Source organism: Pseudophryne corroboree, chromosome 6, assembly GCF_028390025.1.
Source record: "Pseudophryne corroboree isolate aPseCor3 chromosome 6, aPseCor3.hap2, whole genome shotgun sequence".
Taxonomy (NCBI): domain Eukaryota; kingdom Metazoa; phylum Chordata; class Amphibia; order Anura; family Myobatrachidae; genus Pseudophryne; species Pseudophryne corroboree.
In genome coordinates, this window is record NC_086449.1 from 835,711,315 (window position 1) to 835,735,548 (window position 24,234).

General features: G+C 51.9%; 1 protein-coding gene across 1 annotated transcript in view; it reads left to right on the top strand.

Moving 5' to 3' along the window:
- Nucleotides 1-24,234, top strand: part of GYS2 (glycogen synthase 2) — a 109,559-nt gene that overhangs the window by 73,640 nt on the left and 11,685 nt on the right. The window contains exon 12 of the mRNA XM_063929398.1: nucleotides 9,511-9,637. Within this exon, the coding sequence (XP_063785468.1) occupies nucleotides 9,511-9,637 (127 nt within the window). The remainder of the gene's footprint in view (nucleotides 1-9,510; nucleotides 9,638-24,234) is intronic.

The following is a 24,234-nucleotide window of genomic DNA, read 5'->3' on the forward strand; positions in this document are numbered from 1 at the left end:
CAGCGGCGCACCCCCCTGTACTGAAGCCCGGCGGCCCGGGACACTTGTCCCGGCCGCCGTGACTCTGGCTCTGTTGTAGCGCTGAGGCGCCGGGAGCGTAGCTCCCGGACCCCAGCGCTCATCAGTCTAATTCACCCACGCCGCTAGGGAGCCGGCTAGCCCGGTCCCCCATGAGCGGCGCTGACTTGTAGCCTCACCGCAGCATCCGGCGGGGAGCCGGGGCTGCGGCGCACCCCCCTCGCTGCCCAGCAGCCCGGGACGTCCGTCCCGGCTGCTGCGGCTGGCCACCCGTGCTGGGCTGAGGCGCCGGGAGCAGAGCTCCCGGCCCCCAGCGGCGGCTCTCCCTTCTCCCCGGTGCGCACACTCCAGTGCGCCCGGGGTTGCACTGACCGCTGCCGGGAGCGGAGCTCCCGGACTCCGGCGGTCAGCGGCTGTCCTCTCCCCCGGCGCGCACACTCTGCTGAGTGCGCCGGGGGCTGTCCTCACTGCCGTGGTCTCCGGAGGGGTCCGGGACCACGGCACATTTAAAAATACATTTTTTTAACATTAATAAAACACGGCGCCTAGCGCCCACAATATGTTTTTAAATCTGGCGCCAAGCGCCCATTGTCTTTTGAAATGGCGCCGGGCACTAGGGGTTAACCCCTTCAGTGCTGCGGCGGCCATTTCCCTCGTGGCTGGGGCTCTCCGGCCACACTCCTCCCCCCCCCATTCAAGCGGGTCAACCAGGGACCCATGTCCCAACGATTTGGGTCCTGGTCCCGCAGTCCGTTGGGGTGAAGGGGACGCTACCTGGGGGGGTAGGCTCTGGCCTAGACAGTTCATCCATAGTGTAGTGGGCCTCTCTTCGTGGGTGCACAATGTTCAAATAGTCCACCTGAAGTCCAAGTTCAAGGCTCCACCACAAAAGTCTGTCCAATTCCCCCAAGGTAGGTTGCAGCCACCTAACCGGTAGGTGGTAAGTCACCACGGTGGGGGGCCGGTTACAAACAAGTGCCACCCACGGTGTCCCAACTGTGGCATACCCCACCTCCCACAATAGCAGTATACTGCTCAACCAGGCCACAGGGTGCTCCTGCCCATATGGCTCTTTCTGGCTCGGTACTGCTCCCAGTCCGTGCAGTGGCGCAATAGTTCGTAACACACAGTCCTGGTCAAGAATGTGCGCCATCAGCACTGGAGCGGGTACCCGAGCCTCCTTCAATGACTGGAATGCCAACTCGCAAGCGGGTGCAAAGTCCACTGACTTGGGAATGCCCTTCCTAGCCATCTCTGTCAAGGGGTTCACTACAGGACTAAAGTCAATGACAACGTGTCCGTAGGGCCTTACAGGTTCTAAGGTCAGTACCGGTCTGGGTGATGTGGGTCGGGGACGGCCTCTGGTTGCCTCCACCCCCTCTGGTTTGGGCCTACCCCTGTCTCCTCCCACATGGTGCCCCAGGCACTGCACCTCCGTCATACCTATCTGGCAACTGTCTGCCCTAACTGTCAGACCTGCCCTCCAATCCTCCTCCGTCGACCTATGACGTGGGAAACCTACCCCTAGGCCTACTCCTTCCTCCTCGTCCGCTACCTGTGCCACAGGGATGGCGGCCAGACCACCAGCCTCTGGATCCTGTGTGGCATCCACTACAGGGAGGCTGCGTGTCTTCCCCGATCTACTGCGCACAGGCAGGGGACCTGCTATGTCCACAGCAACTTGCTGCAAGGGTTCTCCTATGGGCAGAGGCCCAGAGACAACACAACCGCTGGAGTGCCCCGGCTGCCAACGCATGGCACCAGCCTTACAGTTGGTCTGGGCGTCATCCGACATTCCAGACCAGGGTAAGCTCTGTGTCAGGCACTTCAGGGTACGGTCTGTCCCCGGGTTACTGTCCAAAGGGGTTTCACTGGCAACCGACACCGGTTGCGCAGGAAAGTTCCCTGAGGGGACCAGTTGGACACATTCCCTATCTGGTCTATCCCCTCCCACTTTCCTGTCTACCCTGTACCTTTGCCCTTCCCGCCAGGTCAAACTTCCCGCCCCAACCCTGTCAAGGCCGCTGCCAGAGTGGCGCCTCATGCCTTTCGGGGATGGGTCAGAGAGTTGAGCCTCCCTAAACTCCTGCCTGTGGCCCTCAATCTCTCCTAAATTGGGACACTCTACAGGGGGATCTAGGTGGGGACTGCTAGGGTCAGTCTGGTAGGGGTCAGTCATGGAAAAATCAGTGTGGTTTCTCATACTCACCGCCGGAGTTGGCAAACCACTTGGGTCAGGAGCATCATTGGGCACCCCCACAGGATCAAACGAGCTGGAACCGACATCCTCTGCGTTGCTAGGGGACGTAGGCATACCAGAGGCAAAAGGCATGCGGGGTCGATGTACTGATCTAGCCGCTATAATCTTTTCCTCTGGGCTGGTTGATGCTGTGGTTGGCTGTGCTGGCAGTTGTCTAGCAGCTGTAGTCTTTTCCTCTGGGCTGGGCTGTGCTGGAGTAGCTGATGTCAACGGTGGGTTTGGAACTTGACTCTGGGGAATGGCGCCAACAAACGTAGTGACGATCCCACCACCCAGATCATTTCCTAGGACCACATCAGTTGGGAGACCATCCATGACGGCAACTTCTCGCAACTCTGGTCCAGCTCCCCAGTCCAGGTAGACTCTTGCCATGGAAACCGCTTTCTCTGTTCCTTCTGCCAGGGTGACCGTGGCAGTGCGACCCTGCAATACTGCAGCAGGATCTATAAGGTGGGGGCTCACCACAGTGATTGAGGCCCCAGAGTCTCTTAGTCCTTCCCCCTGTAGGGGTCCCACGTGGACTGGCTGCAGGTGCCTCCACATGTTGTGTAGGGGCTGTTTGGCCATGCATTGACTCTCTCCGCAGAGTGCACCTGTCTCTCGCCACACTCCATCGGACTGACTGGAGGGGGAACAGTCTCTGTAAGTTCATCTCCTCTCGACAAACAAGCGATCCGGGCTCCAGCACTCGGATTTGGGGCACGAGTCTGGGGTGCTTGGGGTGCAGGACAGTTCATCCTCAAATGTCCGATTTTCCCACAGCCGTAGCACTTCTTCTCCAGTCGTGGCACCGATGATCTCTGATCAGTTGCAGGGACGCTGCGGTGCGGTTGCTGGCCAAGAGCACCCGGGTTGGAAGATGCTTGTCTTTGGGGGTGATGAGTTGAAGAGGGGGGTCCCCTTGGTGGTGCAGTCTTTTGGAGCTGGCTGCTGGCTGGGCGCTTCTGCCCCTGTGGCCGAATTGCCACATACTTGTCGGCTAATGGGGCAGCCATCTTTAAGCTGGGTGGCTCCCGATCTAGCACCCACTCCTTCACTTCTTGGGCGCACCGGCGGTAGAACTGCTCCCTGCAGATCAGGTCGATCAGTGCGTCCCATGTAGTGGCTTCCGAATCCTTCACCCACTTCACCACGTACTGCCGCAGCTGGGTGGCGAACTGCTCATGGGTGCTGCTAGGATTCTTGGGCAAGTCTCTGAACTTCTTCCGGTAAGACTCTGGAGTGATGAAGAATCGCTGGAGGAGGGCCTTCGCGACTTCGTCGTAGTTCCCACAGTCCTCCGCGGCCACTCCTCGATAGGCCTCCAAGGCCTCTCCATGCAGAGTGGGCACAAGGTGTCTCACCCACTCCGACTTGGGTAGATCGTGTAGTTTGCAAGTCGTCCTTTCAAAAACTTGTAAATGTCCATCAATGTCCCCATCACTGTCTGCAAACTTGGCAAACTGAACTCGTCCTGATCTGTGTACAACAGCTGACAACGGCTCCCGGGGTACCACGGCCTGTGATGCCAGCTCCGCATGCCACATCCGAATGACAAGCATGCGTTCTTGCTCCGTTGCCCTTTCCCCCAATTCCGCTAGCCGATCTGCTAGGGTATCCGGGCCGCCCCCCCTGGGACGTTGGGATCCTGGCCCTGCTAGGGATTGCTGGGAAACATTGCTGCTGTGAGAGAGGGCGGGGCTTGTGGTTCTCACCGGTTCCTTACGAAGGTCCACTGTTGGGCCGTCCTCTGCGATGCTGACGCCGTCAGTGCTTTCCACCTCCGCCCGATGAGACTCCTCCACGCTCCTGAGTGCCGCCTGCATGACGCTCCTGGACGCGTTGAAAGGGATTTCCACACCCTTCCCCTGGCATACGATCTCCAGATCCTCCTTGGACATTCCGCTGAATTCCGCCATTTTGTACGTTCTCCTGCGCTGCAGTTACTCCTCTCCTGAGTAACTCGGCTTCTCCAATCGGGTGATGAAAAGCCGCCTGGGAATATCCCACCACTATGCCACCAATTTCTGTGACAGGACGGTACCGTACGAAAGCACTCGCCGCTTTCGAGTCCCGTTGGCTGCGCACAGAATGGAAGGTCAAGCCGCACGAGGCCTGACCACATAGGGGATTCCCGCTTACCGTCAGTAACCGCCTGTTACTGACTCCACCCACTGCGCTGTGGGCGGGTTCTCGCTGCCACCACCAAACTCCTAACCTGCCGTGGCGTTTGGAACCACGGTTCTGCTCTGTATGTGCCGACGCACTGCCTTACCACAGCTGTGTGGTGCTGACGAATCCCCACTAGCCACTTGCTAGGCCTCTACCGGTAGCTGGCGGAAGGCGGAGCTTGGAGACGCTAGGTACTTCCCTGGACAGCCGGAGGACGGGGCTAGGTTTGGCCTAACCCTGTTGGTCACAAGATGAAGCAGTCTTCTTGAGGCAAAGATGTTTATTGCTCAATAACCTTTAAAAAGGCTCCTCCCTATTGCTAGGGGTAACAGCATACAATCAGATGTTTTCAGCAGAATAAGATGGAATAATACACACTCCTATGGGCCAACTGCCCTCCTTTTATCCCTCTCCAAGACCCCTTACCACAGGGGGTAAGCCCGCCCTGTGGTGCACAACCAATCAATGTTTACCCATGAGCTGTGCATGCCTTGGTCTCATGCACAGCTAACATTGTCCCCTATGGACAGTGGGGAGTGGTCGGTCTCCTTTGACTCTCCCACCTTGGAGAATCAGGATACTCCCCGGTGCCGTTCAGTCTGGCTGGGGGAAAGTTTTCCCTCCTAAACTGACTTCCAGAAACCTGCCCGGGACCCAGCCTACTGGCTGCAGCCTGGATTTGGGCTCCAGAGCTGGGCAGCCTGGCTCCCCGGTCCAGGTCTCTTGGCCACTCCGGGTGATCTCCATGGAGCTCCAAGAAACCACTCAGCTTGTTTCATAGCTGAGCTGCTTCTCTCTCTCCCTGTGCCCCTTGGAAGTGTGAGGCTGGATGGGAAAGCATTCCGTTTTTGGGGAAAAGGTCTGGGAGAATCCATCAGCCTGCACAGCCATGGATTCCCCCCTCCTGGGACACACAGCCAAGTAAGTGCAATTTACCTTGAAATACATTACATTTAAATCACACTGTACATGTTATACATTTAAATACACTCTGAGCCTGCACAGGCTCCACATACCTAGGCACTGCAGTGCCTTACAACACACTGTACTTTCTATTATTTTACACAATGTCTGGTTTGTGGAATACTGTGTCCTGTTCCTGCAGCCTGGCTGCTAGGACCCTGTCTGTGCTGGCTCCCCTAGCCCTGCAGCCTGGCTGCTAGGGCTCTCCCAGTGCTGGAGGTATGGGGCTGGCTTCCCCCACCCTCCAGCCTGCCTGCCTGCCACTGGGGTCCAGGGAGCTGGCTCTCCCTGTCCCCCCAGTGTGGCACTACCTTTGTGGCCTCGCCGCATGCAGCGGCGCACCCCCCTGTACTGAAGCCCGGCGGCCCGGGACACTTGTCCCGGCCGCCGTGACTCTGGCTCTGTTGTAGCGCTGAGGCGCCGGGAGCGTAGCTCCCGGACCCCAGCGCTCATCAGCCTAATTCACCCACGCCGCTAGGGAGCCGGCTAGCCCGGTCCCCCATGAGCGGCGCTGACTTGTAGCCTCACCGCAGCGTCCGGCGGGGAGCCGGGGCTGCGGCGCACCCCCCTCGCTGCCCAGCAGCCCGGGACGTCCGTCCCGGCTGCTGCGGCTGGCCACCCGTGCTGGGCTGAGGCGCCGGGAGCAGAGCTCCCGGCCCCCAGCGGCGGCTCTCCCTTCTCCCCGGCGCGCACACTCCAGTGCGCCCGGGGTTGCACTGACCGCTGCCGGGAGCGGAGCTCCCGGACTCCGGCGGTCAGCGGCTGTCCTCTCCCCCGGCGCGCACACTCTGCTGAGCGCGCCGGGGGCTGTCCTCACTGCCGTGGTCTCCGGAGGGGTCCGGGACCACGGCACATTTAAAAATACATTTTTTTAACATTAATAAAACACGGCGCCTAGCGCCCACAATATGTTTTTAAACCTGGCGCCAAGCGCCCATTGTCTTTTGAAATGGCGCCGGGCACTAGGGGTTAACCCCTTCAGTGCTGCGGCGGCCATTTCCCTCGTGGCTGGGGCTCTCCGGCCACACTATGGGCGTGTTATGGGATTGTTGTGGGTGTGTCATGGGAGTGTTGTGGATGTGTTATGGTAATGGTGTGGCTGTGTTATGGGAGTGGTGTGGGTGTGTCATGGGAGTGTTGTGGATGTGTTATGGTAATGGTGTGGCTGTGTTATGGGAGTGGTGTGGGTGTGTTATGGGAGTGTTGTGGATGTTTTATGGGAGTGGTGTGGGCGTGTTATGGGAGTGGTGTGGGCATGTTATGGGAGTGGTCTATATGTGCTATGGGAGTGGTGTGGATATGTTATGGGAGTGGTGTGGATGTGTTATTGGAGTGGTGTGGGCATGTTATGGGAGTGTTGTGGATGTTTTATGGGAGTAGTATGGGCGTGTTATGGGAGTGGTGTGGGCGTATCATAGGAGTGGTGTGGATGTGTTATGGGAGTGGTGTGTGCATGTTATGGAAGTGGTGTGGATGTGCTATGAGAGTGGTGTGAGCGTGTCATTGAAGTGTTGTGGATGTGTTATGGGAGTGGTGTGGACGTTTTATGGGAGTGGTGTGGGCGTGTCATGGGAGTGGTGACTGGTGTGGATGTGTTATGGGAGTGGTGTGGGCGTGTCATGGGAGTGGTGTGGATGTTTTATGGAAGTGGTGTGGGCGTGTTATGGGATTGTTGTGGGTGTGTCATGGGAGTGTTGTGGATGTGTTATGGTAATGGTGTGGCTGTGTTATGGGAGTGGTGTGGATGTTTTATGGAAGTGTTGTGGATGTGTTATGGTAATGGTGTGGCTGTGTTATGGGAGTGGTGTGGGTGTGTTATGGGAGTGTTTTGGATGTGTTATGGGAGTGGTGTGGGTGTGTTATGGGAGTGGTGTGGATGTGTTATGGGAGTGGTGTGGATGTGTTATTGGAGTGGTGTGGGCATGTTATGGGAGTGTTGTGGAAGTTTTATGGGACTAGTGTGGGCGTGTTATGGGAGTGGTGTGGGCGTATCATGGGAGTGGTGTGGATGTGTTATGGGAGTGGTGTGTGCATGTTATGGAAGTGGTGTGGATGTGCTATGGGAGTGGTGTGGGCGTGTCATTGAAGTGTTGTGGATGTGTTATGGGAGTGGTGTGGGCGTGTTATGGGAGTGGTGTGGGCGTGTCATGGGAGTGGTGACTGGTGTGGATGTGTTAAGGGAGTAGTGTGGGCGTGTCATGGGAGTGGTGTGGGCGTGTTATGGGATTGTTGTGGGTGTGTCATGGGAGTGTTGTGGATGAGTTATGGTAATGGTGTGGCTGTGTTATGGGAGTGGTGTGGGTGTGTCATGAGAGTGTTGTGGATGTGTTATGGTAATGGTGTGGCTGTGTTATGGGAGTGGTGTGGGTGTGTCATGGGAGTGGTGTGGATGTGTTATGGGAGTGTTGTGGGCGTGTTATGGGAGTGGTGTGGGCATGTTATGGGAGTGGTCTATATGTGCTATGGGAGTGGTGTGGATGTGTTATGGGAGTTGTGTGGATGTGTTATGGGAGCGGTGTGGGCGTGTTATGGAAGTGTTGTGGATGTTTTATGGGAGTGGTGTGGGTGTGTTATGGGAGTGGTGTGGGCATGTTATGGGAGTAGTGTGGGTGTGTTATAAGAGTGGTGTGGGCATGTCATGGGAGTGTTGTGGATGTGCTATGGGAGTGGTGTGGGCGTATTATGGGTGTTGTGTGAGCATGTCATGGGAGTGGTGTGGGTGTGTTATGGGAGTGATGTGGGCGTGTCATGGGAGTGGTGTGGGCATGTCATGGGAGTGGTGACTGGTGTGGATGTGTTATGGGAGTGGTGTGGGCATGTTATGGGAGTGGTGTGGGCGTTTCATGGGAGTGGTGTGGGTGTGTCATGGGAGTGTTGTGGATATGTTATGGGAGTGGTGTGGATGTGTTATGGGAGTGGGGTGGGCGTGTTATTTGAGTGGTGTGGGTGTGTCATTGAAGTGGTGTGGATGTGTTATGGGAGTGGTGTGGGCGTGTTATGGGAGTGGTGTGGGTGTGTCATGGGAGTGGTGACTGGTGTGGATGTGTTATGGGAGTGGTGTGGGCGTGTCATGGGAGTGGTGTGGATGTTTTATGGAAGTGGTGTGGGCGTGTTATGGGAGTGTTGTGGATGTGTTATGGTAATGGTGTGGCTGTGTTATGGGAGTGGTGTGGCTGTGTCAAGGGAGTGTTGTGGATGTGTTATGGTAATGGTGTGGCTGTGTTATGGGAGTGGTGTGGGTGTGTCATGGGAGTGTTGTGGATGTGTTATGGTAATGGTGTGGCTGTGTTATGGGAGTGGTGTGGGTGTGTCATGGGAGTGTTGTGGATGTGTTATGGTAATGGTGTGGCTGTGTTATGGGAGTGGTGTGGATGTGTTATGGGAGTGTTTTGGATGTGTTATGGGAGTGGTGTGTGTGTGTTATAGGAGTGGTGTGGGCGTGTTATGGGAGTGGTGTGGGCGTGTCATGGGAGAGGTGTGGGTGTGTTATGCTAATGGTGTGGCTGTGTTATGGGACAGAAGCGTTGTGGGACTGTGTGGGGGTGTAGCTACAGTTCTGCCCTGGGGGTGTGTGTATGGGGGAGGGAAGCCGGTCTCTGACTGATCTCTTGTACCCAGCATGGGCAGGTACGAGCGCTGATACTAGTTGTGACTGCTGTGTACGGAGCAGCTTTCCGCTTGTAGCCACATTGATCCTTGCATTAGCCCTGAGGAAATGTGCATTAGGACAAGGTAGTAAATCAGACTTCTGCAGCATCACGCAGACACACCCACTTTCTATCCATCTCTGAATTAGCCCCTTCGTGTTCTACAGGGTAATATGCAAGGTATATGGGTAATTCATACTGAGGGCCCCTGGAGGGCCCAGGGGATGTGAAGGGGTCCCGGAGGTGAGACGGTCGCGCTGGCATTTCCTTACCCCACAAATATACATTATATGTTGTGGAGGATAAAAAATCAACACAAACATGGGGAGAGAACATACAAACTCCACACATGACCCCAGTGCTATGAGGCCACGACAGCGGAAATGGCCCCTCCTGTGGTAATTGCATTATATTGTATTGTACTGATGACATAAGACTGGTGGTGTATAAGTTATAATTGCCCCCCTGCAGGTGATTGTACATCCGGAATTTCTGACATCCACAAGTCCTCTCCTACCTCTTGATTATGAGGAGTTTGTTCGGGGATGTCACCTGGGTGTCTTTCCTTCATACTATGAGCCCTGGGGATATACACCTGGTAAGTGCATAACAATACTGGGGTATACACTTGGTAGGGGATATACAGTATAAGCTCCAGGAAGCAGTGTCCTAACTAGAGATTTGGTGCCCTGAAAGTTCTTAATTACCCACCCCCCATCCCATATTTTATATAGGGAGAGCACATGTTGGAAAAAGAGAGTGGACTCGTGAGGAAGGGGCGTGGCCACTGGCCACACAATAGTACCCCCAATTCAAATTATGCCACACAGTAGTGTCTCTTTTTCACCTTGTTCCACACCACAATGCCCCTTACACATTAGCCCACACCACAATGCCCCTTACACATTAGCCCACACCACAATGCCCCGTACACATTAGCCCACACCACAATGCCCCTTACACATTAGCCCACACCACAATGCCCCGTACACATTAGCCCACACTACAATGCCCCTTACACATTAGCCCACACCACAATGCTCCTTACACATTAGCCCACACCACAATGCCCCGTACACATTAGCCCACACCACAATGCCCCTTACACATTAGCCCACACCACAATGCCCCGTACACATTAGCCCACACCACAATGCCCCTTACACATTAGCCCACACAGAAATGCACCTTATACATTAGCTCACACAGCAATGTCCCTTACACATTATGGGCCTAATTCAGATCTATTAGATCGCTAGCATTTTTCGCTTCGCAGAGATCAGGTAACTACTGCGCATGCGTATGCACCGCAATGCGCAGGCGCGCCTTACGGTTACAAAGCGGATCGTTGTTGTGCACTGGTTCTAGTGAAGAAACCATTTGCACAGCCGTTCACAAGGAGATTGACAGGAAGAGGGCGTTTGTGGGTGGCAACTGACCGTTTCTCTGACGTCCTAGTGGATGCTGGGGACTCCGTAAGGACCATGGGGAATAGACGGCTCCGCAGGAGACTGGGCACATCTAAAGAGAGATTTAGGACTATCTGGTGTGCACTGGCTCCTCCCCCTATGACCCTCCTCCAAGCCTCAGTTAGATTTCTGTGCCTGGCTGAGCTGGATGCACACTAGGGGCTCTCCTGAGCTCCTAGAAAGAAAGTATATTTTAGGTTTTTTATTTTCAGTGAGACCTGCTGGCAACAGACTCACTGCAACGAGGGACTAAGGGGAGAAGAAGCGAACCTACCTAAGTGGTGGTAGCTTGGGCTTCTCAGGCTACTGGACACCATTAGCTCCAGAGGGATCGAACACAGGACCCGACCTCGTCGTCCGTTCCCGGAGCCGCGCCGCCGTCCCCCTTACAGAGCCAGAAACAAGAAGGTGGTCCGGAAAATCGGCGGCTGAAGACTTCTGTCTTCTCCAAGGTAGCGCACAGCACTGCAGCTGTGCGCCATTGCTCCTCATGCACACCACACACTGCGGTCACTGATGGGTGCAGGGCGCTGGGGGGGGGCGCCCTGAGCAGCAATAATAACACCTTGGCTGGCAAAACTAACACCATATATAGCCCCAGAGGCTATATAGGTGTATATTAACCCCTGCCAGAAACGATAAAATAGCGGGAGAAAGCCCGCCGAAAAAGGGGCGGAGCCAACTCCTCAGCACACTGGCGCCATTATTCCCTCACAGCTTCGCTGGAAGGAAGCTCCCTGGCTCTCCCCTGCAGTCCTGCACTACAGAAAGGGTAAAAAAGAGAGGGGGGGCACAATTTAGGCGCAATATATATATAATATATAGGCAGCTATAGGGGAAAACACTCTGTATAGTGATATCCCTGTGTTATATAGCGCCCTGGTGTGTGCTGGCATACTCTCCCTCTGTCTCCCCAAAGGGCTTTGTGGGGTCCGGTCCTCTGTGAGAGCATTCCCTGTGTGTCTGCTGTGTGTCGGTACTGCTGTGTCGACATGTATGATGAGGATAATGATGTGGAGGCGGAGCAAATGCCTGTGAATGTGATGTCACCCCCTGCGGGGTCGACACCAGTGTGGATGGACTTATGGAAGGAATTACGTGACAGTGTCAGCTCCTTACATAAAAGGTTTGACGACATAGGACAGCCGGCTACTCAGCTTGTGCCTGTCCAAGCGTCTCAAATGTCATCAGGGGCTATAAAACGCCCGCTACCTCAGATGACAGATACAGATGTCGACACGGATACCGACTCCAGTGTCGACGATGATGAGACGAGTGTACCCTCCAATAGGTCCACCCGTTATATGATTGAGGCTATGAAAAATGTATTACACATTTCTGATGATACCCCAGGTACCACAAAAAAGGGTATTATGTTTGGTGAGAAAAAACTACCAGTAGTTTTTCCTGCATCTGACAAATTAAATGAGGTGTGTGAGGAAGCGTGGACTTCCCCAGATAAGAAATTGATCATTTCTAAACGGTTAATGGCTGCGTACCCTTTCCCGCCAGAGGATAGGTCACGCTGGGAAACTCCCCCTAGGTTAGATAAAGCGCTGACACGCTTATCAAAGAAGGTGGCACTACCGTCTCCGGATACGGCCGCCCTAAAAGAACCTGCTGATAGAAAGCTGGAAAGTACCCTAAAAGCTATATACACACACACGGGCATTATATTGAGACCCGCTATTGCATCAGCTTGGATGTGCAGTGCTGCTGCTGCGTGGTCAGACTCCCTGTTGGAAAACATTGATACCATGGATAGGGACAATATTTTGCTAACGATTGACCATATTAAAGACGCGGTCTTATACATGCGTGATGCACAGAGGGATATTTGCCGGCTGGCATCAAAAATAAGCGCTATGTCCATTGCCGCCAGACGGGGGTTATGGACTAGGCAATGGTCAGGTGATGCCGACTCCAAGCGGCACATGGAAGTTTTACCCTATAAAGGGGTGGAACTTTTTGGGGAAGGTCTTTCAGACCTCGTTTCCACAGCTACTGCTGGGAAATCGACTTTTATGCCACAGGCTACCCCACAGCAAAAGAAAGCACCGTATTATCAGGTACAGTGCTTTCGGCCCCAGAAAAATAAGCGGGCTAGAGGCTCATCCTTTCTGCCGAGGGGCAGAGGAAGGGGGAAAAAGCTGCAGCACACAGCTAGTTCCCAAGAGCAGAAGTCCTCCCCTGCGTCCGGTAAGTCCACAGCATGACGCTGGGGCTGCTCAGGCGGAATCGGGAACGGTGGGGGCGCGTCTCAGGTTTTTCAGCACACAGTAGGCTCTCTCACAAGTGGATCCCTGGGTCCTTCAAGTAGTATCTCAGGGGTACAGGCTGGAATTCGAGACGTCCCCCCCCCCCCCCCCCCGCCGTTTCCTAAAATCTGCCTTGCCGGCAACTCCCTCTGCCAGGGAGGCAGTGTTGGTGGCTATTCAAAAACTGTATTCACAGAAAGTGATCGTCAAGGTACCCCTACTTCAACAAGGACGGGGTTACTACTCCACAATGTTTGTGGTACCGAAACCGGACGGTTCGGTGAGACCAGTGGTGGAACAAGCAAGCGGTGGGCCCAGGTGCAACAAAATGCTTTGGGCCCCCCCCCCATCCCATCCAAGTCCACCCCATGGGCAGTGCGCGCCGTAGGCGCGCGCAAAAATACATAGTGGCGTGGCTTCGTGGGGAAGGGGTGTGTCCACAAAATAATACCAATTCATAAAACGGTGCACAGTAGTCTCCATTCTTCAAATTACGCCGCACAGTAGCACCACTACACCAGGTAGAGACCCTTTTACTCCTTACAGCGAACAGATTCCCCTTTTTACACATAACGGCAGACAGTGTGCACTTTTTACACATAACGGCAGACAGCGTGCCCTCGTTACACATAGCGGCAGACAGCATACACTTTTTACACAATGGCAGACAGCGTGCCCTCGTTACACATAGCGGCAGACAGCGTGCCCTCGTTACACATAGCGGCAGACAGCGTGCACTTTTTACACATTACGGCAGACAGCGTCCCCATTTTACACATTACGGCAGACAGCGTCCCCATTTTACACATTACGGCAGACACCATACACTTTTACACATAACGGCAGATAGCGTGCCCTTTTTACACATTACGGCAGGCAGATTCTACCTTTTTACACATAGCGGCAGGCAGATTCCCCATTTTTATACATAGCGGCAGGCAGATTCCCCATTTTTATACATAGCGGCAGGCAGATTCCCCATTTTTACACATTGCGGCAGGCAGATTCCCCATTTTTACATTGCGGCAGGCAGATTCCCCATTTTTATACATAGCGGCAGGCAGATTCCCCATTTTTATACATAGCGGCAGGCAGATTCCCCATTTTTACACATTGCGGCAGGCAGATTCCCCATTTTTACATTGCGGCAGGCAGATTCCCCATTTTTACACATTGCGGCAGGCAGATTCCCCATTTTTATACATAGCGGCAGGCAGTCCCCCCTTTTTACACATTGCGGCAGGCAGTCCCAACAAATAAAAAAAGAAAAAGAAAGAAAGAAAGAAAGAAAGAAAGAAAGAAAAAGAAAGAAAGAAAGAAAGAAAGAAAGAAAGAAAGAAAGAAAGAAAGAAAGAAAGAAAGAAAGAAAGAAAGAAAGAAAGAAAGAAAGAAGAATTATACTTACCCTCTCTGTTGGCTCAGGCTCCTCGGTGCAGCTTCCCGGGCAGTAGAGAAGAAGAAGGAGGAGGGAGGTGAAGGAGGGAGCCGCAGCAGCGCTGTGTTACTGGTGGAGGCGCTGCTGCTGCTGCCCCTCTGCTTCCCTATAGGCTGTTCTCAGAGACAGCCTATAGTGAAGCAGAGGAGCAGCAGCAGCAGCGCCTCCACCAGTAACAAAGCGCTGCTGCGGCTCTCTCCTTCACTGAGAGACTGTGACCTGTTTGTATATGAGGGAGGGAGGGACGGACCCTCCTCCCTCCTTCATGTGTGGGTGGCCAGAATCGTTCCTTATGACGGGCGGGTCACGGGAGCGCTGGTGTGCGGCTGCGGCATGACATACAATGAGTCATTGTGACTCATTCATGTAATGCCGGCCGGCGGCTGTGGGCCCTTGAGTGCGGCGGGGCCCCAGTGCAATGCACTGCCTGCCCCGCCAGTAGTTCCGCCCCTTGGTGAGACCCATCTTAAATTTAAAAGCCTTGAACACTTATATCAAGAGGTTCAAGTTCAAGATGGAATCGCTCAGGGCGGTTATTGCAAGCCTGGAGGAGGGGGATTACATGGTATCCCTGGACATCAAGGATGCTTACCTGCATGTCCCCATTTACCCTCCTCACCAGGAGTACCTCAGATTTGTGGTACAGGACTGTCACTATCAGCTCCAGACGCTGCCGTTTGGGTTATCCACGGCACCGAGGGTCTTTACCAAGGTAATGGCCGAAATGCTGATACTCCTTCGCAAGAAGGGAGTTTTAATTATCCCGTACTTGGACGATCTCCTGATAAAGGCGAGGTCCAAAGAACAGTTGATAGGGGGGGTGGCACTTTCTCAGGAAGTGCTACAACAGCACGGCTGGATTCTAAACATTCCAAAGTCACAGCTGGTCCCGACGACACGTCTTCTGTTCCTGGGAATGATTCTGGACACAGACCAGAAAAGAGTGTTTCTTCCACTGGAAAAAGCCGAGGAATTGTCATCCGGAAAAGTGTCGGTACATCAATGCACACGAGTCCTGGGAAAAATGGTAGCTTCGTACGAAGCAATTCCATTCGGAAGGTTCCACGCAAGGACGTTCCAGTGGGACCTGTTGGACAAATGGTCCGGGTCCCATCTCCAGATGCAACAGCGGATAACCCTATCGGCCAGAACCAGGGTGTCGCTGCTGTGGTGGCTGCAGAGGGCTCATCTACTAGAAGGCCGCAGATTCGGAATACAGGACTGGGTCCTGGTGACCACGGATGCCAGCCTTCGGGGCTGGGGGGCAGTCACAAAGGGAAGAAATTTCCAAGGACTGTGGTCAAATCAGGAGATTTCTCTTCACATAAATATCCTGGAGCTAAGGGCCATTTACAATGCCCTAAGCCAGGCAAGACCCCTGCTTCAAAACCAGCCGGTACTGATCCAGTCAGACAACATCACGGCGGTCGCCCATGTAAACAGACAGGGCGGCACGAGAAGCAGGATGGCGATGGCAGAAGCCACAAGGATTCTCAGATGGGCAGAGAATCATGTGTTAGCACTGACGGCAGTGTTCATTCCGGGAGTGGACAACTGGGAAGCAGACTTCCTCAGCAGGCACGACCTCCACCCGGGAGAATGGGGACTTCATCCAGAAGTTTTCCAAATGCTGGTCAACCGGTGGGAAAAACCACAGGTAGACATGATGGCGTCCCGCCTCAACAAGAAGTTGAAAAGATATTGCGCCCGGTCAAGAGACCCTCAGGCGATAGCGGTGGACGCTCTAGTGACACCATGGGTGTACCAGTCGGTTTATGTGTTTCCTCCTCTACCTCTCATACCCAAGGTACTGAGAATAATAAGAAGGCGAGGAGTGAAAACCATACTCGTGGTTCCGGATTGGCCAAGAAGAGCTTGGTACCCGGAACTTCAAGAGATGCTTACAGAGGACCCTTGGCCTCTGCCGCTCAGACAAGACCTGCTGCAGCAGGGACCCTGTCTGTTCCAAGACTTACCGCGGCTGCGTTTGACGGCATGGCGGTTGAACACCGGATCCTGAAGGAAAAGGGTATTCCGGAGGAAGTCATCCCTACCCTGATCAAAGCCAGGAAGGATGTCACCGCAAAACATTATCACCGCATTTGGCGAAAATATGTTGCTTGGTGTGAGGCCATGAAGGCCCCCGACGGAGGAATTTCAACTGGGTCGATTCCTGCACTTCCTGCAAGCAGGGGTGACGTTGGGCCTCAAATTGGGGTCCATAAAGGTCCAGATTTCTGCTCTGTCGATTTTCTTCCAAAAAGAACTGGCTTCACTGCCCGAAGTTCAGACTTTTGTCAAAGGAGTTCTGCATATTCAGCCTCCTTTTGTGCCCCCAGTGGCACCTTGGGATCTCAATGTGGTTTTGGCATTCCTGAAATCACATTGGTTCGAACCACTTAAGACTGTGGATTTAAAATATCTCACGTGGAAAGTGGTCATGCTGTTGGCCTTGGCGTCGGCCAGGCGGGTTTCAGAATTGGCGGCTTTGTCTTGTAAAAGCCCTTGTCTGATTTTCCATATGGATAGGGCAGAATTGAGGACTCGTCCTCAGTTTCTCCCAAAGGTGGTCTCAGCTTTTCACTTGAACCAACCTATTGTGGTGCCTGCGGCTACTAGGGACTTGGAGGATTCCAAGTTGCTGGACGTAGTCAGGGCCCTAAAAATTTATATTTCCAGGACGGCTGGAGTCAGAAAGACTGACTCGCTGTTTATCCTGTATGCACCCACCAAGCTGGGTGCTCCTGCTTCTAAGCAGTCTATTGCGCGCTGGATTTGTAGCACTATTCAGCTGGCGCATTCTGCGGTAGGCTTACCGCAGCCTAAATCTGTAAGAGCCCATTCCACACGGAAGGTGGGCTCATCTTGGGCGGCTGCCCGAGGGGTCTCGGCTTTACAACTTTGCCGAGCAGCTACTTGGTCGGGGGCAAACACGTTTGCAAAATTCTACAAATTTGATACCCTGGCTGAGGAGGACCTGGAATTCTCTCATTCGGTGCTGCAGAGTCATCCGCACTCTCCCGCCCGTTTGGGAGCTTTGGTATAATCCCCATGGTCCTTACGGAGTCCCCAGCATCCACTAGGACGTCAGAGAAAATAAGAATTTACTCACCGGTAATTCTATTTCTCGTAGTCCGTAGTGGATGCTGGGCACCCATCCCAAGTGCGGATTATCTGCAATACCTGTACATAGTTATTGTTACAAAAATCGGGTTTTGTTGTGAGCCATCTCTTCAGAGGCTCCAGTTGTTATCATACTGTTAACCGGGGTTCCTATCACGTGTTATATGGTGTGATTGGTGTGGCTGGTATGAGTCTTACCCGGGATTCAAAAATCCTTCCTTATTGTGTCAGCTCTTCCGGGCACAGTTCGTAACTGAGGCTTGGAGGAGGGTCATAGGGGGAGGAGCCAGTGCACACCAGATAGTCCTAAATCTTTCTTTAGATGTGCCCAGTCTCCTGCGGAGCCGTCTATTCCCCATGGTCCTTACGGAGTCCCCAGCATCCACTACGGACTACGAGAAATAGAATTACCGGTGAGTAAATTCTTATTTTTCTGGGAGTGGTTGGAAAAATGCAGGCGTGTCAAAGCGTTTGCAGGGCGGGTGTCTGACGTCAATTCCGGGCTCGAATAGGCTGAAGTGATTGCAGTGTTTGAGTAAGGTCAGAGCTACTCAGAAACTGCACAAGCTGTTTTTGTACAGGGCGGCTGCACACGAGTTCGCACACTTGCAAAGCTGAAATCCACTCCCCTATAGGCGGCGTCTATCTGTTCGCAGCGCTGCAAAAAATAGCTAGCGAGCGAACAGATCTGAATTAGGGCCAATGCCCAAACAGTAGTAGTGACCCTTACACATTATGCCCACACATCAATACCCCTTACACATTACACCCACACAGCAATGCCACATACACATTACACCCCACATTAATGCCCCTTAACATTACATCCAGCCTGCAATGCCCCTTACATATTACACCGCACAGCAATGCCCCTTAAACATTACACCCACACAGCAATGTGTCTTACACATTTTGTCCACCCAGCAATGCCCCTTACACATTATGCCCACACAGCAATGTCTCTTACACATTACAACACAGAGAAATGCCCCTTACACATTACGACCACACAGTAGTGCCCCTCACACATTTCACCTACCCAGCAATTTACCTTACACATTATGCCCACACAGCAATGCCCCTTACGCATTGCGCCCACATAGCAATGCCCCTTACACATTATGCTAACACAGCAATGCCCCTTATACATTACACCACACAGCAATGCCCCTTACAAATTACACCACACAGCAATGCCCCTTACACATTACACCAACACAGCAATGTCTCTTACACATTTTACTCAACCAGCAATGATCCTTACACATTATGCCCACAAAGCAATGTCTCTTACACATTGCACCCACACAGCAATGCCCCTTACACATTATAACCCATAGCAATGCCCCTTACACATTACGGCCATGCAGTAGTGCCCCTTACACATAGGGGGCCATTCCAAGTTGATCGCTAGCTGAATTTGTTAGCAGCGCAGCGATCAGGCTAAAAATCGGCAGTTCTGCACATGCATATGCGGCGCAATGCGCACGTGCAACGTACGGGCACAACGAACGATGTAGTTTTGCACAGGGTCTAGCGATGCATTTCAGTCGCACTGCTTGCCGCAGAGTGATTGACATGAAGTGGGCGTTTCTGGGTGGCAACTGACCGTTTTCAGGGAGTGTGCAGAAAAACGCAGGCGTGCCAGGAAAAACGCAGGCGTGGCTGGGCAAACTCTGTGCGGGTTTGTGACGTCAAATCCGGAACTAAATAGTCTGAAGTGATCACAAGCGCTGAGTAGGTCTGAAGCTACTCTGAAACTACACAAACATTTTTTGCAGGTGCTCTGCGATACAACCGTTTGCACTTCTGCTAAGCTAAAATACACTCCCAGTGGGCAGCGGCATAGTGTTTGCACGGCTGCTAAAACTAGCTAGCGAGCGATCAACTCGGAATGACCCCCATTATGCCCTCACACCAATGCCCTTTACACATTGCGACAACACAGCAATGCCCCTTACACATTGCGGCCACACAGAAATGCCCATTTCACATGATACCCTCACAGCAATGCTCCTTACACATTACATACTCACAGCAATGCCCCTTACACATTACATACAGCAATGCCCCTTACACATTACACCCTCACAGCAATGCCCCTTACACATTACACCCTCACAGCAATGCCCTTTACACATAACACCCACACAGAAATGCCCCTTACACATTACACCCACACAGCAACGACCCTTACACATTACACCCACACAGCAACGACCCTTACACATTACGCCCAAACAGCACATATAGCACTATATAGTCAGTGTTCCATCACTTAGTCCTGACTCTCCAGTTCTCCTGCCTGTCCAAACGCTGTGGCTCCTCGACGCAGGGCACTGTGGAAATGAGCTGAGAGAGACGTCATGACATCTCTCCCGGTCCCAAGAGACACTGTGGGAGACAGGGGAGACAGGAGGGGGCGGAGCACATCAGCAGACAGCTGCAGCGCTGATCACTGTAAAATATCTAGTGGTGCACTTGGCAGAGAAGAAGCTGGGCACACCGCTACATACATTACAGTGGGCAGCGCTGCAGCTGGTGGTGGCGCATAGTACATAGATGATCACAGGTGGATGCGGACGTTTATCCGCCCGCAGGGCATATGTGCTGTGTGCCAAGCACTGTCAGCACCACCCTAGTTATTGCTCTGCCAGGAATATACACCTGGTGGGTAATATAGAGTATAAGTTCTGGTGATATACACTTGGTGAGCGATATACAGTATAAGCTCTGGGGATATACACCTGGTGAACGATATACAGTATAAGCTCTGGGGATATACACCTGGTGAACGATATACAGTATAAGCTCTGGGGATATACACCTGGGGGTAAATTTACTAAGGTGGGAGATTTTTAGAACTGGTGATGTTGCCCATGGCAACCAATCAGATTCTACTTACCATTTATCTAGCTGCTTCTAGCAGATAATAGATATAATCTGATTGGTTGCTATGGGCAACATCACCAGTTCTAAAAATCTCCCACCTTAGTAAATTTACCCCCTGGTGAGCGATATACAGTATAAGCTCTGGTGATATACACTTGGTGAGGGATATACAGTATACAGTATGTTCTGGGGATGTACACCTGGTGAGCGATATACAGTATAAGCTCTGGGGATATACACCTGGTGAGCGATATACAGTATAAGCTCTGGGGATATACACCTGGTGAGGGATATACAGTATATGTTCTGAGGATATACACCTGGTGGGGGGTAAACAGTATAAGCTCTGGGGATATACACCTGGTGGGGGGTATACAGTATAAGCTCTGGGGATATACACCTGGTGAGCGATATACAGTATATGTTCTGGGGATATACCCCTGGTCAGCGATATACAGTATAAGCTCTGGGGATATACACCTGTTGAGCGATATACAGTATATGCTCTGGGGATATACACCTGGTGGGGGGTATACAGTATAAGCTCTGGGGATGTACACCTGGTGGGGGGTATACAGTATAAGCTCTGGGGATATACACCTGGTGAGCGATATACAGTATATGTTCTGGGGATATACACCTGGTGAGGGATATACAGTATAAGCTCTGGGGATATACACCTGGTGAGCGATATACAGTATATGTTCTGGGGATATACACCTGGTGGGTGATATACAGTATAAGCTCTGGTGATATACACTTGGTGAGGGATATACAGTATATGTTCAACTTCTGGGGATATACACCTGGTGAGGGATATACAGTATAAGCTCTGGGGATATACACCTGGTGAGGGATATACAGTATATGTTCTGGGGATATACACCTGGTGAGGGGTATACAGTATATGCTCTGGGGATATACACCTGGTGAGGGATATACAGTATAAGCTCTGGTGATATACACCTGGTGGGTGATATACAGTATAAGCTCTGGTGATATACACTTGGTGAGGGATATACAGTATATGTTCAACTTCTGGGGATATACACCTGGTGAGCGATATACAGTATAAGCTCTGGGGATATACACCTGGTGGGGGGTATACAGTATAAGCTCTGGGGATATACACCTGGTGGGGGGTATACAGTATAAGCTCTGGGGATATACACCTGGTGAGTGATATACAGTATAAGCTCTGGTGATATACACCTGGTGAGCGATATACAGTATATGTTCTGGGGATATACACCTGATGAGCGATATACAGTATAAGCTCTGGGGATATACACCTGGTGAGCGATATACAGTATAAGCTCTGGTGATATACACCTGGTGAGCGATATACAGTATATGTTCTGGGGATATACACCTGGTGAGCGATATACAGTATAAGCTCTGGGGATATACACCTGGTGAGCGATATACAGTATATGTTCTGGGGATATACACCTGGTGAGGGATATACAGTATAAGCTCTGGGGATATACACCTGGTGAGCGATATACAGTATATGTTCTGGGGATATACACCTGGTGAGGGATATATAGTATAAACTCTGGTGATATACACCTGGTGAGCGATATACAGTATATGTTCTGGGGATATACACCTGGTGAGGGGTATACAGTATATGCTCTGGGGATATACACCTGGTGAGGGATATACAGTATAAGCTCTGGTGATATACACCTGGTGGGGGGTATACAGTATAAGCTCTGGGGATATACACCTGGTGAGCGATATACAGTATATGTTCTGGGGATATACACCTGGTGAGGGGTATACAGTATATGCTCTGGGGATATACACCTGGTGAGGGATATACAGTATAAGCTCTGGTGATATACACCTGTTGAGGGATATACAGTATATTTTCTGGGAATATACACCTGGTGAGCGATATACAGTATATGTTCTGGGGATATACACCGGGTGAGGGGTATACAGTATATGCTCTGGGGATATACACCTGGTGAGGGATATACAGTATAAGCTCTGGTGATATACACCTGTTGAGGGATATACAGTATATGTTCTGGGGATATACGCCTAGTGAGCGATATACAATATATGCTCCAAGGATATACACCTGGTGAGGGATATACAGTATAAACTCTGGGGATATTCACCTGGTGGGTGATATACAGTATATGCTCCAGGTATATACACCTGGTGTGTGATATACAGTATAAGATCCAGGGATATACACCTGGTGTGTGATATACTGTATATGCTCCGTGGATATACACCTGGTGGGTGATATACAGTATAAGCTCTGGGGATATACACCAGTTGGGTGATATACAGTATAAGTTTAGGGTGTGTACACCTGGTGGGTGATATACAGTATAAGTTTAGGGTGTGTACACCTGGTGGGTGATATACAGTATAAGTTTAGGGTGTGTACACCTGGTGGGTGATATACAGTATAAGTTTAGGGTGTGTACACCTGGTATGTGATATACAGTATAAGTTTAGGGTGTGTACACCTGGTATGTGATATACAGTATAAGTTTAGGGTGTGTACACCTGGTGGGTGATATACAGAATAAGTTTAGGGTGTGTACACCTGGTGGGTGATATACAGTATAAGTTTAGGGTGTGTACACCTGGTGGGTGATATACAGTATAAGTTTAGGGTGTGTACACCTGGTGGGTGATATACAGTATAAGTTTAGGGTGTGTACACCCAGTAAGTGACCCAGGTGAGATACACACTGTGCGGCGATCTCTCTTGGATGAGACAGTTGTTATCACATCAGCAGATCCTCATATTATTCAATCAGTCACAGTTCATTTCATCTATAATATTAATTATTGATCAGCTGAGCTCCCATCAAATCAATCACATAATTTAGGACAAGGTCCCCGCGCTGTGACTACCAGTAATTGGAGTGACAAAATGGTTTCCTCATAAATAATATCACCCCCACATAATACCCGAAGGTGCCGCCTGCAGCCATATCCCAGCAGCTAGGACGTACCCTCAGGGGATTAGGACTTATTAACATTTAATCTATAGTAGAAAGGGGCCTATTCATCATGACAAATATGACCAGTGATAATTAGGTATTGAGCTCCCAGCAAGTCCAATGAACATTTCAGAGGTATTCATCACGCCTCATTAACTTAAGTGTCACTTAGGAAAAGCTGCTCTTTCTGCAAAGTCAGAGTCCCTCCATCTTATTTCCTGCCGTTCTGTTACTATTTGCTTTTTTTTTTTAGCACATACGCCTTTAAAAATAAATAAATACAGTATATATATATATATATATATATATATATATATATATTTGGCAGCCCCCCACCACCAGTCATTGGGGGTCATTCCGAGTTGATCGCTCGCTGACATTTCTCGCAGCGCAGTGAACAGGTTACTACTGCGCATGCGTATGCACCGCAATGTGCAGGCGCGTCGTAAGGGTATAAAGCGAATCGTTGCTGGGCGATGGATTTAACGAAGAATCCATTCGCACAGCCGATCGCAAGGAGATTGACAGGAAGAAGGCGTATATGGGTGTCAACTGACCGTTTTCAGGGAGTGTTTGGCAAAACGCAGGCGTGTCCAAGCGTTTGCAGGGCGGGTGTCTGACGTCAATTCCGGGACCAAAAAGACTGAAGTGATCGCAGCGGCTGAGTAAGTTCAGAGCTACTCAGAAACTGCAAAAAACTTTTTCGTCCCGCTCGGCTGCTCAGGCGTTCGCACACTTGCGAAAATACACTCCCCCGTGTGCGGCGACTATGCGTTTGCATGGCTGCTAAAAGTAGCTAGCTAGCGTTCAACTCGGAATGACCCCCATTATCCATACTCTCCAGGCTTCGGGCAGTGAGGGTGACTGTGTAGGTTCTGGTGCAGGGACAGGGGGAGCAATGGAGTCTGGATAAGCCAGGAGCCCTGCACAGGTGAGCTGAGTGCTGCCTGATGTATAGGGAGGGTACCTGGAGATGTTACCAGCTCATGCTGAACAAGGAGCGTCTGAACCCCTCCAGGAGAACCCTCTATCCCCGCTGAGCT